Genomic DNA, 16,634 nt, shown 5'->3' on the forward strand with positions numbered 1-16,634 from the left:
GGATCTTCAAAAAGTTTGAGAAATGCATGGACTAGACTGAAATAAATACTATCTTATCTTAATCATTTGTAATACCTAAGGATAAACAGACAAAGGGGAAAAAAATATGAAAACCTAACAGTTACTAACTAATACATAAAACAGATGCACTTGAAACAGCCCCATGCACAAGCATCTTCTAACATGAGAAGTTAGACAAGGCTTTAGCAGTGGGGAATGGAATAAGACTGGTGAGTGCCACTTCGAAACATATATGATTTCTTATCGACCAAGTGAAAAGTATAGTGAACACTGAGACACACCGAGACACACTCCCAAGGCAGCAAAGTCTGCCGAAACACATTCCTCTGGCAGCCTTGTGCACTGCATCTCCCCACTAAAACGTCAGATGGTAAAATAGTAAGGCAGCTGTTAGCTTCTGTCAACTAAAAGTGCATCTCTGAACATATCCCCCCCACCCACCCCCCTCCACATCCCCCCTGTCAGGGCATATGAAGTGGCAATGCACTTGACTGGTAACAGCTTGGATCAGCAGATTGTTTTTTTGTTGCTTTCCCAACGACTGCTTGCTTCAGCTTTCACAGAACCAATGCGAGTCACAAATCATCGCCAGCGAAACTGGGCAGCGTCTAGGCCGAATGGTCCTGGTCTCATCTTTCTCCAATGTTTCACTCTATTTACAGTCCTCCTTTGCCTGTGTCTGTGCTTGACCGGCGCCATTTTTAAAGGCCGTTGACGCAAATGCAGAGAGTTAGGGACCTATGCCACTAGTTTTGATGAGTTCACTGAAGGGTCAAAACAGTTAGAGGGTTAATAGTTATGTTGAATCACATTCAGGCTTATCTGTATCTTAATATGTCATGTAAAACTTGCAATTTACACTTTAAAATGTAATGGGAAAAAAACAACTGTATCACAATGCTCTACAATTCATAACATCTGAATATATGTTATTAAGCTGACTCTTACCTCAGTTCAGATTCCGTCAGGTTAAAAAATGGACAAAAATTATTGCTAGACCAATATTCAACAGCATTACAAGGGCAACCAGTATTGAGTTAGGACCCTGTGAAGTAGGAAAGACAAAGCTTCAGGAGAACATTTCAATAACAGCATTTGAAAGTTAGCTAGGCATTATCACAGAAAATATGAGACTACCTTTGATGTTTCATACGTTGTTCTGAAATGACACCTTTCTTTCTCTTTGCTTCAGTTTTCCCATTTTCATCATCATACAGTATGAGTTACTTACTGACTCTTCCTCTACGAAATCCGTGGTGATCTCCAAGCTGGCTTGTTTCCTAGTTTCTGCTAGGCTTTTTGGCTTATACGAATCTTGTTTCTTAAGTGTTAGCTCAGGTTTGCTTTCTTTGGCTGCTGACTTTGGCACTCCAGGTTTTGGGGTGGGTGTCCTGTATTGCGCCATAGGTTTTGCGGGCTGTGGCATCTGGGCGAAGGTCGACAGGGTAACATGCTCCTCCTCTACTCCCTCAGGTTCATCTGGGGGGATCTTCACGTCTGCCTTCATGTAGTAGCCGTGGTACTCAGTGTCAGTGTGCAGCTGTCCATTGCCAGGGCTGACGGGGACCGACTCCGCCATCTTGAACGTTTTCGGTTGAGGAGGCACTTCTTGTCTTACTTCCTGTTTCAATGATGTCTTAGACACTGCCTTTGTGATTACCGGGGCCTGGCTCTCTGCTGAAGGGGTTTTGTTCTCTTTCCCTGGCTTGGGGGTGAACTTGCTGAATAAGCTCTTCTTGGGCTCTGGGGCTGGCGCTGGTGGGGGTGTTGGTGGGGGAGAGGGCTGGGGAGTCGCAGTGGGAGAGTGGTCTGGGGTTGTGCCTTTACGGTAGAAATGAGGGCTACTTGAGGGGGACTTCTCTTTCTTCTCCTCTTGGACAATAGGTTCAATAGGCTCATTGAACCTCTGCTTTATATAATCAGGGCCTAGAAAATGGAAGGACATTATTATCATACGGTCTTTAGCTATACTAAGTCCATGTAAACAGTGATCTAATATATCACAATGTTTGAATTAATGCCATGTGTTTATATCACAATCAACACAAATTCGTTTTTCCCCCCTCAACAAGCACTTAGGGCTGAATCCCAATTTCAGATACGGATATAAACATACACCTAAATATTATTTTGTGTTGCTTTTGGTAAATCATAAATTCACATTTATTCACTGTGAGTTATATCATGGTTAGGATGCCTTTTCTGCGTCCATGATTTAACATATGGAGTATTTGTTCCTTAATAAGGATCTGACACTTTTTTTCCATTTCTGCCTAGAATGACATACCCAAATATAACTGCCTGTAGCTCAGGACCTGAAGCAAGGATATGCATATTCTTGATACCATTTCAAAGGAAACACTTTGGAGTTTGTGGAAATGTGAAATTAATGTAGGAGAATATAACACATTAGATCTCGTTAAAGATAATACAAAGAAAAAAACATGCATTTTTTAAAAGTTTTTTTTGTACCATCATCTTTGAAATGCAAGGGAAAGGCCATAATGTATTATTCCAGCCCAGGCGCAATTTAGATTTTGTCCACTAGATGGCAGCAGTGTATGTTTCATGGTTCATAATATTTATTATACTATTAATAGCATCAAAGTGCTATGATCCCTTACTAAATCTCTACAAACTCAGCAGTTGTTCATGAAAAGCCAATCAAATCACAAATATAAATTATTGTTAATAAGACATTTATATGGCATTAACAAACAGTACTAAGAAATTGTTTAAATAAAAGAGAACAGCGCACATAAAAAAATACTATAGTAGGAATGCTATAGTATTCACTGTAGTGTTTTTTGCTGGCTTTACTGTAGTAGTCACTGTAGTGTTACATAATACTATAGTATAAATACTGTAGCAAAAAAAATAGCAGTATATAATATAGTAATTTCTGTAGTGTTTCTGTGGACTGTAATATACTGTAGTTTTTACTGTTCTGTTTTTGTGGACTGTAGTATTTACTGTAGTGTTTTGGGGGACATTACTGTATTTACTAAAGTGTTTTTGTTTGATCATCTTTGACATAGAAGTGGGGGGCTTTCTCCTTGAGGAAACCTACTGGAGAAATACTAAAGGAGCACATTTTGTAGGTAGGTAGGACTAGAGTCTGAACGGAGAGTTTTCTACAACCATAGGGAACACAACATGTGGTGTATACTTGGCATGTAAGTTTCTCACTTATGGGTAGCACAAGTTGGGATATTGGGGAGGGGAAAGGGCAGGGTATATGCAAAGGAAATACTGTACTATTTACTACAGTAAAAAAAACAGTGTAATGCTTTTGCTGATATTTCATTCATATTTACTACAGTTTTTCTGAGGGGGATAATACTGTAGTATTTACTATAGTATTCTACAGTATACCTCAAAATGCTATACTAAATATTACACATGATCGAGGGATACTACAGTGTGTAGTATAGTATTCAACAGTATGGTACAGTTTACTACAGAATTCTATAGTAAGTACTGTAGTATGCTATAGTAAACTGTGAGCTTGCAAGCTGGCTGGCTATGGAACATGTTGGCTGGTTATGGAACATGATTATTAATAGTTGGTGATATACACTATCCTGGTGTCAGGTCAAGTGTATAAGGTTTAAAGGGCCTATATGGTCCAGACCTGAGCAAGACCATGTGGTAAAAAGAGGAATCCCCAACGATGACATAAGACCACAGACCTACATGCATACAGGAGTTAAACATGCATGAGACCATAACACAAACACTACAGTCTCTGATCACACTGAAGAACCACCCTCTTACAAAACTAAGCAGGCTGACAAAAGCTGAAAAAATATTTTACATTTGTACAAGAATATGCTGTGCCGTACGATGTAGACATTCCGCCAGATCTAAAATGATTGGCACCCTTGATGAATATGAACATTTAAAAATGATATTATTTTATTTTACAATTGCTCAGAGAAATAGATTTTGTTTAACAAGTAATTTAAAAAGCTTTAAAAGATAGGGGTCAAAATTATTGGCATCCCTGTTTTCAATACACTCACCTTGTGAGGATAGCTACACTGAGCCTTTTTCTTAAATATTTTATGAGATTGGAGAACACACTGGGAGGGATCTTAGATCATTCCTCCATACATAATCTTTCCAGATCCTTGATATCCTTCATCTGTGCTTATGGACTGCCCTGTTCAATTCAAACCACAGGTTTTCAATGGGTTTCAAGTCCAGAGACTGAGATGCAAAATGTTGATTTTGTAGTCAGTTAACAATTTTGATTTGTGCTTGGGGTTATTGTCTTGCTGGAAGTACCACTTGTGGCCAAGTTTCAGCCTCCTGGCAGAGGCAACCAGGTTTTGGTTAAAATTTCCTGGTACTTGGTAGAGTTCATGACCCCGTTGACCTTAACATGGGCCCCGAGACCAGAGGCAGCAAAATAGCCCAATAACATCAAAGATCTACCACCATATTTTACCGTAGGTATAAGGTATTTTACTGCATATGCTTCTGTTTTTCAACACTAAACACACCACTGGTATGTGTGACCAAAGAGCTCTATTTTCATGTCATCTGAGCATTGCACCAGCTCCAATACAAGTGCCATGCAGTTTAACTCCAGGCGGTGCTATGGTCAGATGACATAAAAATAGAGCTCTTTGGCCACACACACCAGTGGTGGATTTGGGTATATCAAGGATCTGGAAAGATTCTGTATGGAGGAATGGTCTAAGATCACTCCCAATGTGTTCTCCAATCTAATAAAAACATTTTAGAGAAAGGCTCAGTGTTATCCTCGCAGGGGGAGGGTGCTGGAGTATTGAAAACAGAGGTGCCAATCATTGTTAACCCTATCTTTTGTAGATTTTTTAAAATTCCCTTGAAACAAAATCTCTTTCTCTGAGTAATTGTATGAGTATAAAATTATATAATTTCCCCTTTTCTTATACAGTACATCATAGTTAAGTATTTGTATTATTTATTTTAGTCTTTTTTAGTATTTTTTGCCCAAGGGTGACAATAATTATGGACCTGACTGTACATCGATGCCGCAGAAACATGTTCACTGTAATATAAAATATTGTACTCATAAATATGTGACACTTGTTATCCCAAAAAACACTGACCTTGTATTTTTCTGAGGATGAAAAAGACCCCAAGGTAAATTATGCTAATTATATTCCTCCCTAAACAGATTTTCAGTTACATTTGGTACATTTGCATATACATCTGCCCCAGACGGAAAATAAAGAAAAACACACAACCCAGACACAAAAGGCATTGGACAAAGGCGATTATAACAAGGGGCTGTGAGATAAATAGATGCTGGGGTCTGGTTGGATAAGTTGGGTACGTTGGTTTACCTGGCTGATGGAAGTTGGGAGACAGTTCCCTGGCCACTGCCCTGGCGATGTCTGAGTCCTGACTGGCTGACTGACCGGCCTGGTCAGCAGCATCACCTTTAGTCCTGGCGTGAGCCGTTCTGGATGAAGGCAAAGCAGAATTAGAGCCGGAAGGGACTTGGAAGGGTACATACCTGGGTTCAAATACAATTTGTTTACTTTTAAATACTTTTAGCATTTGTTTGAGCATGTTGTTTGAGAGTCCAAGAGCGACAGAGTTTGCACTTTTGGGACTGTTCCATTGGTTTTATTTCTCCAGGCAAGCCCAATCAGACACAGCTAAATTATACAAAATATTTCAAATACTACTTGAAGCCAGGTCTGGGAGGGTGAAGAATGACCTACATGGCTCTGGGCCTTCCAGATAGACACTGTCTTTAGTGTCTTATAGGGTTGAGACTGGAGAGATCAGTGATGCTACAGTGTTCCCAATAAATATTGTTGGAGCCAAAGGTTTTGCCAACATGAAATAATATTAGAAGTAGAGAATTAAATAATAAAATAGTATGGTTATCGTGCAGTTTCATGCTCTTAGCAGTAAAATGCATGTTGCAAACATTAAATGGCTTGACATGCATATCCACTGTGTGATATTCAATAGCAGGCATTGTGTCATTCATCACAACCATCATTTTTGTAATTTCTGATGAAACTTTTTTTCAAGTTAGATATTTGTGTTGCATTTACTTCCTTTCGCTCAAGTAAAATTGTTTTCAAAACAAACTATTTACATGCATTAACATACAGAATACTATGATATACATCTTTATACTTATCAAGATGTACAGTATTTCAATGGTACAAGATTAATTCAATAGTGTTTCTTTATAAACAGTTCAATAAGAGGTAGTTGGTTATACAACTGTCTGTATGAGTGTCATCCAGAGCCTCTGAATACAGAGGAGTACAGGAGGATATACATGGTGTCTCTTGAACTGAATGTATCCTTTCAACAACTTTGAGAAAGTCTTAACTTTTCAAATGAAGGTGGATAAAAATGAGTATTTGAAACTGATTAAGCTGACAAGGGCAAAAAATGTGGTCCTTGTCTGCAATTGAATAAAACGTATGCTTTTTTAACCTTAATTTGAAGTGTGGACGTTCTCTTTTTTTCAACTACTGACTATGCAGTTGCATTTTAACAACTTTAGGGGGCACATGACTACAGAAGCTTACATTGTGCATTGAGGAAAGTCTTTATTATGTGCAATTGGCTTTGTCTCATGTAGACATCTGACAGTTTCGCAGTCAGTGAATCACTGTGAACCATGTGAACTCCATATGCATATAGTGCAGATGTGCTGTTGAATGAATCATGCCATTAATCTGTTATAGAGAGAATTTGACAAATATTTGATTGAGTCATCGTGCACTAACCCGCCCATGGGCTCACATAGCTACAGTACTGTACAATGAGGAGTACAACAAGTTATACTTGTATCATCATATGGTTTCATGTAGGCTTCCTGAAAGCTTTCAAACCTGGGGCCATAGGCTACACCAAATCACATGGCTCGGGGAGAAAAGAGAGCGAGCGAGGGCACATTAGAAAAATGCGACTTGAACCAAGTTTAAGAAGCTTAAATGGGAGCTTGTTGGCAAGTCTAGGAGAGCTCGGAGGGAAGATGAGCAATAAACCACCTACCCAACACCTATTCCCAGCCAGATAGACTGACTGGGTAATCCAACAAATGATAGTGGATGGTGGGACAGAGAAGGGCTACAGTATCAGCTCAGCTGCTGCTGCTAGGCTGTATTCCTGTCAGGTGTTGATAAGTCCTGCCTTGCCTTATTTAGTCAGAGCTCAGTGCTGACTGACACACTAGAGGCTGCTGGCTTTACATGTGAAGAGAGCAGAGCTAGCACACACCGTCCGGTCTGGTCTAGGAACTGCTTGCCCTCCTTCGTCTCTCCCTCTTTCTCTCTCACCCCCTCCCTCTCTCATTCGCTCCCCTGGGCTTCCACCCAGATGACGGGAAAAATGACGCAAGCCGAACCCGGTCCGCACGTTCCAAAGCTCTTACCACACTTATCAACTCAGCCACATAACAGTCTTCAAAGGCAGAGACATTCATTTTAGACATTCTGCCGCTGCAGGGACATATTTCTATCTCATGACAGGAGGAGTTGCTGTGATGGTGAGCCTAGATATGAGAGCCCTCATTAAAATGTATACAGATGCCAGAAAATCAGGATAAAGAACATGCTAATGATGGATTCTCATCCAAGAAGATTACAAGGAAAGGGGGATGGGTGGGCATGATACGGCAATGAAGTGACTATTTTGATACTGTAAACAGATAGGGGGTGGGTGTTTCACATGGTAGTATATCTCTGTGCATTGCATTCAAAGGACAATAGCCCAGTTAAATTAATAGTATTGTTTAATGAAGCATTGAAAGAAGTGATAGCCTACTAACAATATGGTTGCAATTTCTTCTCTCTTGAGTCTTTATTTCTGATTCAACTTTAACTTTATTTGGAATAATTCTAAGTCCAACCCATGTCATAAGGACTTCATAGACCATGACTTTGTACTTCATATTAGCTATCTCACATGTTCTAACATGAACCAGAGATATTACTTGGCTGGCTCAAGTTGATGTGGGTGTCTAAGAGAACTACCACTTCAAAAGTTCAACAGCTTTCTCCTTGCTATTCCATGCCCTGGCAAATTACTCATTGCCACCCCTTGCTTTTGAAAAGGCAGTAGGCACCGAATGTAGGCCTAAGACGAGGAGAACAATATTTTCGATGTAGTTTTCCAGCAAAGAGCTCGACTTCGTCCAACAAGCAGCTGTGTATGGTTTCGGTGTTCCACCTGATCGCAATCAAATGTATTTCAGACGAGCCAGATTTCCATGCTTATAATACACACTCAGTATTCTGGTCTGAGAGATCTTTTTTAAGACTGAGCTATCTCTGAGATTTATGTCTTGAATATGTTTAAACAAGAGCATGTGGCTCAATCAACTATGAACACTGATTAATAACCTAATTCTTTATAGAACTCTTGCAATTGTTGACAGTCTCTCACCTGCCAATATTCACAATTGCATGTGTCACAGGGTCACACCCTCACAATGATGTGAACAATATTGTTGTACCATGATTTGTCTTGATTTGATCCTCACTATTTGGATCACTACAGTGTGTTTCAAATTGTTCCATTGTGTCATTGGGCCACTGTCTGAATTTACCATGTACTGAAGTTCATCATCTGAACTTTAAGTCTGTAACATGTGTTACGTGTGCCACATGTATGTGCAAAACATGCTTTACTGTGTGTGTGTGTGTGTGTGTGTGTGTGTGTGTGTGTGTGTGTGTGTGTGTGTGTGTGTGTGTGTGTGTGTGTGTGTGTGTGTGTGTGTGTGTGTGTGTGTGTGTGTGTGTGTGTGTGTGTGTGTGTGTGTGTGTGTGTGTGTGTGTGTGTGTGTGTGAGAGAGAGAGAAAGTGAAAGATGGAGAGAGCGTTGGAGAAAGTTGGAGAATGTTGGAGAGAGGTAGGATAAGGTGACACCAATAAAAACCTGACCCTAGTTGAGAATCCCAACCTGTCAGCCATTCAACCTAACCCAATCAGCAGACCTGACCTGGAAGCCCACGCAGCAGTAGGGTCCATCACCACCAACACCATCACCACAACATGTGCTGCGTCCGAAATGGCACCCTATTCCGAAAATAGTGCACTACTTTTTAACAGGGCCCTTGAAGCTCTGGTCAAAAGTAGTCCACTGCATAGGAAATAGGGTGTCATTTCAGACGCAAGCATGCACATTGAGAAAATGATTACCTTGAAGTGGCTATTTCTACTTTTGTTTTGGCAATAGCTGCTGCCCGTATGGATCCTTCCACAGCCCGATCCACTTTCTGTTTAGTTTTGGTGTTTTTGAGAGGAATGAGCTGTTTCTTGATGCCTCGCGCCAACACATTGTTTTTATATTTCCCCTCTTCTTTGGTGCCGTCTGGGAACATTGTGCATCCGTAGCCGTGGCGTTTGTTGTTTATCCACTCTCCCTCATACTTCATCCCGTTGGTGCGCTCGCTGACACCAAAGCCATTCCGCTTGTCGTTTTTCCACTCCCCCATGTAGGACTCAGTGGTGGTGGCGTCTACATTGTCCTCCAAGGTCATGTACTCATCAACTCCATCTCCAAAGCTGATGGTGGAATTGGCATCGCTGGAGCTGATTCGGCTGATGGAGCTGGCGGCATCGCTGCGGGCAGAGCTGCGTTTGCTTGATATGGATGACCTGGAGTCAGACTTTCTGAGGTTTCTGAGGCTGCCGAACAGGGACCCTCTTCTGAACAGGCCCTTTTTCTTCTCACCTTCGCCTTCGCTGTGGAAGTTGAGAACAAAGCCTCCTCTGGTGCCGGCAAGGCTGTCTGACAGGTCAAGGTTGGCATGGAGGACGGTGCCGTTGCTCTGTTCGCTGCGGAGCGAGGCCAGAGAGGTTCGGAGAGGCGAGCGAATAACCGTAGCCATCCCGTAAGGCACACTTTGTCTCACACCGTATCCGTGTCGCATTCCTCCTGTCCACTGCCCCTGGTACGTACCTGTTAGGACAACAAGAAATTGCAAAAATTAATACAAAGGTTAAGAAAAGCCTGAACACACATTTTTGTCATGATCACAAAATAACCATTTGGGGAACAAAATTAGAATATTACAGTTGATTAGAATCTCTTTACACTAGCCCAATGTCAATTCAAGCAATTGAAGTGGAAACATCTTTAAAAGTACATAATATCCTTATTATATTGGAAACTTTCATTGAATGGGTTGAAATCATATACAATACCTAATCTCACCCAGGTAAGGTGATTCTGCTGTCAGTCAGACAGACCTGTATGTATTTCAAACCACACTCAAGATACCACGTCCATGACGTGATTCATATTTCAGTATTTGTTTGTATCGTGATTTACTATCACTTCATCATTTGCTATTCATATACTCTTGGCGTTATGCCAAACCAGACAGTCTTCATGGCAGTAGACATACTCGAAAAGCATAGGCTATCTGTCACTCCCTGACCTTAGAGAGCCTTTTTATTTCTTTTTGGTTAGGTCGGGGTGTGATTTGGGTGGGCAATCTAGGTGTTCTATTTCTTTGTTGGCCGGGTATGGTTCCCAATTGGAGGCAGCTGATTATCGTTGTCTCTGATTGGGGATCATATTTAGGCAGCCTGTTTTCCACCTGAGTTTGTGGGATCTTGTCTTTGTATAGTTGCTGTTTAGCGCTACAGAGCTTTACGTTCGTTTTGTGTTTTGTTGTTTTTTGATGTCATTTTAAAAAATAAAGTAAAATGTACGCCTACCACGCTGCACCTTGGTCTCATTCCTACGACGGACGTAACAGAAGATCCCACCACCAAAGGACCAAGCAGCGTGGCCAGGAGGAGCACAAATCCTGGACATGGGAGGATATATTAGATGATAAAGGATCCTGGATGTGGGAGGAGATCCAGGCCAGAAAGGATCGCCTTCCGTGGGAGCAGGTGGAGGCAGCGAGAGAGGAACGGCAACGAAACCAGGAATCAAGGACACGACGCAAGCACGAGAGGAAGTCCCAAAGACATTTTGGGGGGGGGGGGGGGGGGGGGCACCCAGAGTGGTCGGCGGAGCCGAGGGGTGAACCAGCCAGTCAGGGAGTTGAGTGAGGAACTCGACGAAAGATTCCGGAGAGAGGTGTTGGTGTTGAGAGCGCCGCAGAGCGGGCGTGCTGAGGAGCGTGACACCAATCCGGTGTCATATGAACCAGTTTCACGCATCTGGCCTCCAGTGCGCCAACCCAGTCCGGTAAGTCCTGTGTCTCCTTCACGCACTCGCTTTAAGGAGCGTGTGACCGTTCAGGCACCATGTTATGCGGTTCTACGCACCGTGTTTCCAGTGCGCCTTCACAGCCCAGTGCGTCCTGTGCCAGCGAACCGCACTTGCCGGGCTAAAGTGAGCATCCAGCCAGGACGGGTTGTGCCAGCTCTACGCTCCAGACCTCCAGTGCGCCTCCACAGTCCAGTAGGTCCTATGCCTCCTCCCCGCACTCGCCTTGAGGTGCGTGTCATCAGCCCGGTGCCACCTGTTGTCCGGAGTCTACAGCAACGGTCTGCAGTCCAGAGCCGCCTGCGAGGGTCCCCAGTCCGGAGCCGCCTGCGAGGGTCCCCAGTTCGGAGCCTCCAGCGACGGTCCCCAGTGCAGAGCCTCCAGTGACGGTCCCCAGTCCGGAGCTTCCAGAGACAGTTCCCAGTCTGGAGTCCCAGTCCGACGATCTACGGTCCGGAGTCCGTGACGATCCACGGTCCGGTTTCTCCGCGCCGATCCACAGTCCGGTTCCTCCGGCGACGATCTACGGTCCGGTTCCTCTGGCGATGATCCACGGTCCGGTTCCACGGAAGCGGAGGGATCAGCGAGCAGAGAGGGGTCTACGTCCCGAACCGGAGCCGCCACCGAGGCTAGATGCCCACCCGGACACCCCCCCGCCCATGGAGTCAGGTTTTGCGTCCGGAGTCCGCACCTTTGGTACTGTCACTCCCTGACTCCATGGGGATCTTGTCTTTGTATACTTGCTGTTTAGCGCTACAGAGCTTTACGTTCGTTTGTGTTTTGTTGTTTTTTGGTGTCATTTTAAAAATAAAGTAAAATGTACGCCTACCACGCTGCACCTTGGTCTCATTCCAACGACGGACGTAACACTACCACTGGTACATAATTAAAGTTAGTGGCCTTCTCTTCTCATTGTAAAGACATGTGCTCCAATGTTTGTTTAGGTTTTGGAAAGTTGGCAAGGATCAGGGCCGGCACTCGCCTTTTGGGGGCCCTAAGCGAGGTTTGTTTGGGAATTACAATTTTGCCATTTTAAAGCTAATTTCATGCAATTTTACACATTTGCCATGACTTCCCACTGGTCACAGACATCAGTTCAACGTCTAGTTTTTAATTTCCATTTGTTGAGTTGTCAACTAATTTGAATTCAATGTGTAATCAACAACGAATGCCACCATGTCATTGGATTTAGGGTAAAAGTTGGGTGAAAAAATATGAAATGCCCTTATGTTGATGACTTTTTGCAAGTACAATCAGTTTTCCACGTTGATTCAACATCATCACATAGATTTTTGGGGGTTGAAATTATGTGGAAATAACATTGATTCAAACAGTTGGTTATGGCATGTTAATATGATATCTGAGTGAGAATGACAAAATCAAGGGGGACATATTTCATTTTTGTGGTCGTGGGCCCCCTAGCGGCCGGAGGCCCTAAGCGGCTGCTTATGTCGCTTATAGCTGAAGCAGGCCCTGGCAAGGATGAAAGCATTACTATGGAGTATCCTTATCTATGATTAGATAGGGCCAAGTGAGGTTACAACAAGTGCAGTGGTCCAAATCTGTTAGCCTACTTTTCAAAGATGAGCTCCCACCCAGTAACAACCTGTCCTGAAACAGGCTGTGGCATGAAGGAGGGCCTGGGAACTTTAGGCTATGGCCACTCATTCTACGGCCCAATCCCAAATTAACCACTAGACCCTATGCCCTATGCACTTGTGGAGATCTGATACACTTTGATTGGTATAAGCAATAGAGTGAAATTTCCACCTAGCCTGTCAGAGGGAAAGTTAGACCTATTATCATATCGCTTACACCTTTCAAATCCTCTCAGATCTCCACAAGTGCATAGGGCATTGGGGTTAATTTGGCTTTCCTTATGCTCCTGCACACAAGATCCATTGGAAAGCCTGCAGTTTGGCAAAAGTCGCTAATTTCAAACCACGAAAAGGTGGAAGTTAATTCTAAAAGAAAACAATCCTGCGACACTCTAACAGTAATGTTGAATCCCACAGTAACACTGACTGACCTTACATCATCACAACTTCAGTTGACACTCCAACTGTGTTTTTGTCATTCAGATATTTATTTGAAGGGGGAAGCGCAAAATGCCAAGAAACCACACATCACAAGCCTTCCCACCATTTCAGCAGCTACAGGGGGTCTACATTTCTAAATACATACTGCATTCTGGTGTGCACTCAAGGCGATATGCCCCTCTGTCCATCATTATTGCTTCCAAAGAGAAGAATGTGCTATTTTAAAGAGGTAAGTAACTTGAGACATTGGGAACTTTGTCAGTCAAGCCAAACATAACTCCATCTGTCTTAATATGTGAAATAAATCAGCCTTAACACAATTAAGTTACTGAACAAAATCAATCTTAACACATTAGGAGGATAGATTAGGGCACTTTTGAAAGGCAGTGACTAGTATTTATATTTTGTTGAGTGACACTGTCCCACTGATTCCTAAACTGACTGATCCTATTATGACTCGAGTACCTTTTACTTGCCTGCCTGCCTTAACTCCTTGCTCCTGCCAAACGCTACGCCACACCCACAAGTGTTAGTTTTCTCCGCAATGAAGTACAGCATGTAGCAAAGGATAAAGCAGCTAAATTATTCAGTTTGAGTCGTCAGGCAAACCTTTCACTGCTTCAGATTGTCTGATTCACAGACTGTGTTTTTTTGCTTTATAAATTGAACCAGTGAGTGATATGAGAGTACTAGACGACTCCAAGCACAAAAGAAAGCACTCGAAGCCATGCTTGCTCAGGGGGAACCGGCTAATACCGTTTGCGCAGGTTTTGTTGGATCTGGCCCTCAGACAATGCTCACTTTATCTTCTGCAAATCTAATTATTATGTTGTTATTTGTGTATTATTGACTATCACACTGCATGAAGAAAGATATTGTGGTGTGTTTAATTATCTACTAACGTCTATTGACTTTCCTACAATCCATTATTGCTTTCACCTGTAATCAATATATAAAACCCTATCAATCGATGCTATGAATCAGCAAAAAGTAGATTTCTCTCTCTGGAATAGATATAACCTACAAGTTATATGCAACTGTGTGTGTATGACTATGCTTGTGTGCCCTGGCACAGCCTGATCTCAAAGATTAGACTTAACATAGTAAATGTATATCTAGAACACAGTCAAATTACTATGATAATGTACATTTGGTATGATTACTTAGTAGGGTGATTGGTTGTTTGGGGTGGATGGGTGGCTGTATAATGTGAACAAGTTCAAATCTCATCACGGACAATTTTTGCTAATTAGCAACTTTTTAACTACTTACTACTTTTTAGCTACTTTGCAACTACTTAGCATGTAGCTAATCCTTCCCCTAACCTTAACCCTTTTAGCTAATCCTACCCTAACCCTAACACTTTAACCTAAGTCCTAAACTTAACCTTAACTCTAACCCCTAGCCTAGCTAGAGTTAGCCAGCTAGATAACGTTAGCCACCGAGCTTGAATTCGTGACATATACATCTAGCAAATGTATAACATGTAATGAATTTTACAAATTCGTAACATATTGTATGTTTTGCAAATCAAAACATTTAATACAAATTCGTAACATATCATACGAAATTAGGTGTCTCGGATTTTAAGTACAGAATAATATGAAATGCTCTGAGACCAGGTTGCCTGACATTACAACTTCATGACCACCTGCGCCTCCAACACAATCTTTGAAAACAACAACAACCACAACTCTAAAACGACTTTCTATAGAAACTACTGTACACTAAATTCCATACTGCAACAAATGAACAAAGATCAATAGTTGTCTATAGATATGTGATTAATAGTTGTCTATAGATCTGTCCTGGGTAAAAAGCACTTTGATTTTCAAGTGTGTCTGAGTGATATTTCTATTTTTAGCCATGACCTCTATGGGAGTATGCCTTCAACGTTAGGTTATGGAAGAGCTCAGCGCTGACTGAACAGTACAGTCCTATATCAATAGAGTTCAGTGGTGTGGCACTGGCTATAATTCAGGCAGGCTTCTCTACTCTAATCTTTTGCAATTAATGGAAATAGTGAACTCTTATACTACAACTGTACTATAAACATACAACGAAACACTTGTGGAAACATGTGCCCCCTGCTACACTGTAACAAGTGAGACTGCCTTACATGTAGCCTACTAACCACAAACCGTTACTGGCACGCTTACCTCCATCACCATACGTTTCAACTCCATATCCATCTTGCAGACCGTTACTCCATGTCCCATCGTATCTGGCAGGCGTGTGGAGACTTTGCCGGACCCCATATCGACCTTTAAATCCATGAGTCCATTCACCACGATAAATCCACCTTCCCTTCGATTCCACACCGAATCCGTGTCGTTTCCCCTGTGCCCAGTAACCCTGATACACGTTTCCACTGGGCCAGGTGTACACCCCCACTACCTCAAAACCATTGTTCCAGGACCCGGAGTATTCGCCTTGGCCCTTGGGCCCGGTACAGACGCCATGCCCATGGGCTTTTCCATCCTCCCAGCCACCGCAATATGTGCCACCATCGTCAAAATCGAACCGTCCGCCCGTCATTCAGATTATGAGGGGAGAAGAACGAGTCGTAGTAGCCCCCGGATATTGTGCTGTCCCTCGCTAATCCAGAGCGTATTTCAAACGAAAAGTAGCAGCACTGACGCGAGCGTCCGGTAGACAGTGTGGTGTGGTGTTGTGGTTGCAAGCAGAGATTAATTATTGTCACTGTGTGGATTTGTGGTGGTCGGCTAAAACGGTATGTGGGAAGAAGAGAGAGAGCGCCACTACCGCTGCCAGAATCGCTCCTGGTTTATTTTATGATGATCTCCTCTCCTCCCTCTCTCACAACAGAGAGATAGAGAGAGAGAGATAGAGAGAGTGGTTGGGGGGGGGGGGGGGGGGGGGGGGGGGGGTAATGACATGAAATGCCATGACGTTATGTAATTCAAAAATATAAATGATATCTGCTCTTATATTGGTTTCAAAGTTAAATCGATTATAATTATAACCCTGCTTGATATGTCCGTATTGCTTATAGTATTGGTATCTTTAGGTAGGCTAATCAAAAATAACATAAGGTTTTCTGTGTGTAAACTCTATCAGAGTGTTAAACCCATAGAAATAGAATCACTCATTATAGTTCTGTGGTTACTGGTTAGACTCATAATAATTCAGTTTGGGGTGTGGAATCAGTGTTCATTGACTATTATTAGATGACAATATGATTATATTAATCTCAACAGTCAAATAACGATGTTGAACTCGCCAGTTGTGTTGGTGGCAAACATGAATTAAAAGCTAGGACTTTTATCAGCACAGAGATGAAACTCATGTACTGACAGATTTCAAGAGAGCAGGGACATCTACTGAGCACTGCTAATATCCTGCAGCATTATA

General features: G+C 42.5%; 1 protein-coding gene and 1 non-coding gene across 3 annotated transcripts; both read right to left on the reverse strand.

Moving 5' to 3' along the window:
- Positions 1–469: 469 nt before the first annotated feature.
- On the reverse strand, positions 470–16,084 carry LOC129824068 (junctophilin-1-like). 2 transcript variants are annotated; one of them, XM_055883367.1, is made up of 6 exons: positions 15,419–16,084; positions 9,192–9,954; positions 5,361–5,479; positions 1,253–1,947; positions 970–1,066; positions 470–785 (listed from the first exon to the last, which is right to left on the reverse strand). In XM_055883367.1, the coding sequence occupies exons 1-5, from the start codon at positions 15,795–15,797 to the stop codon at positions 986–988; spliced, it is 2,037 nt and encodes a 678-aa protein (XP_055739342.1). In that variant the 5' UTR covers positions 15,798–16,084; the 3' UTR covers positions 470–785; positions 970–985. The 2 variants fall into 2 exon arrangements, with proteins under 2 accessions (XP_055739342.1, XP_055739341.1); XM_055883366.1 differs by lacking the exon at positions 470–785 and having other exon boundaries at positions 984–1,066; positions 1,159–1,947.
- Positions 3,065–3,117, reverse strand: LOC129824614 (U7 small nuclear RNA). Its single transcript, XR_008754768.1, has one exon. It is a non-coding gene; the product is annotated as a U7 small nuclear RNA (small nuclear RNA).
- Positions 16,085–16,634: the final 550 nt, after the last annotated feature.

The sequence above is a fragment of the Salvelinus fontinalis genome, chromosome 26, assembly GCF_029448725.1.
Source record: "Salvelinus fontinalis isolate EN_2023a chromosome 26, ASM2944872v1, whole genome shotgun sequence".
Classification (NCBI taxonomy): domain Eukaryota; kingdom Metazoa; phylum Chordata; class Actinopteri; order Salmoniformes; family Salmonidae; genus Salvelinus; species Salvelinus fontinalis.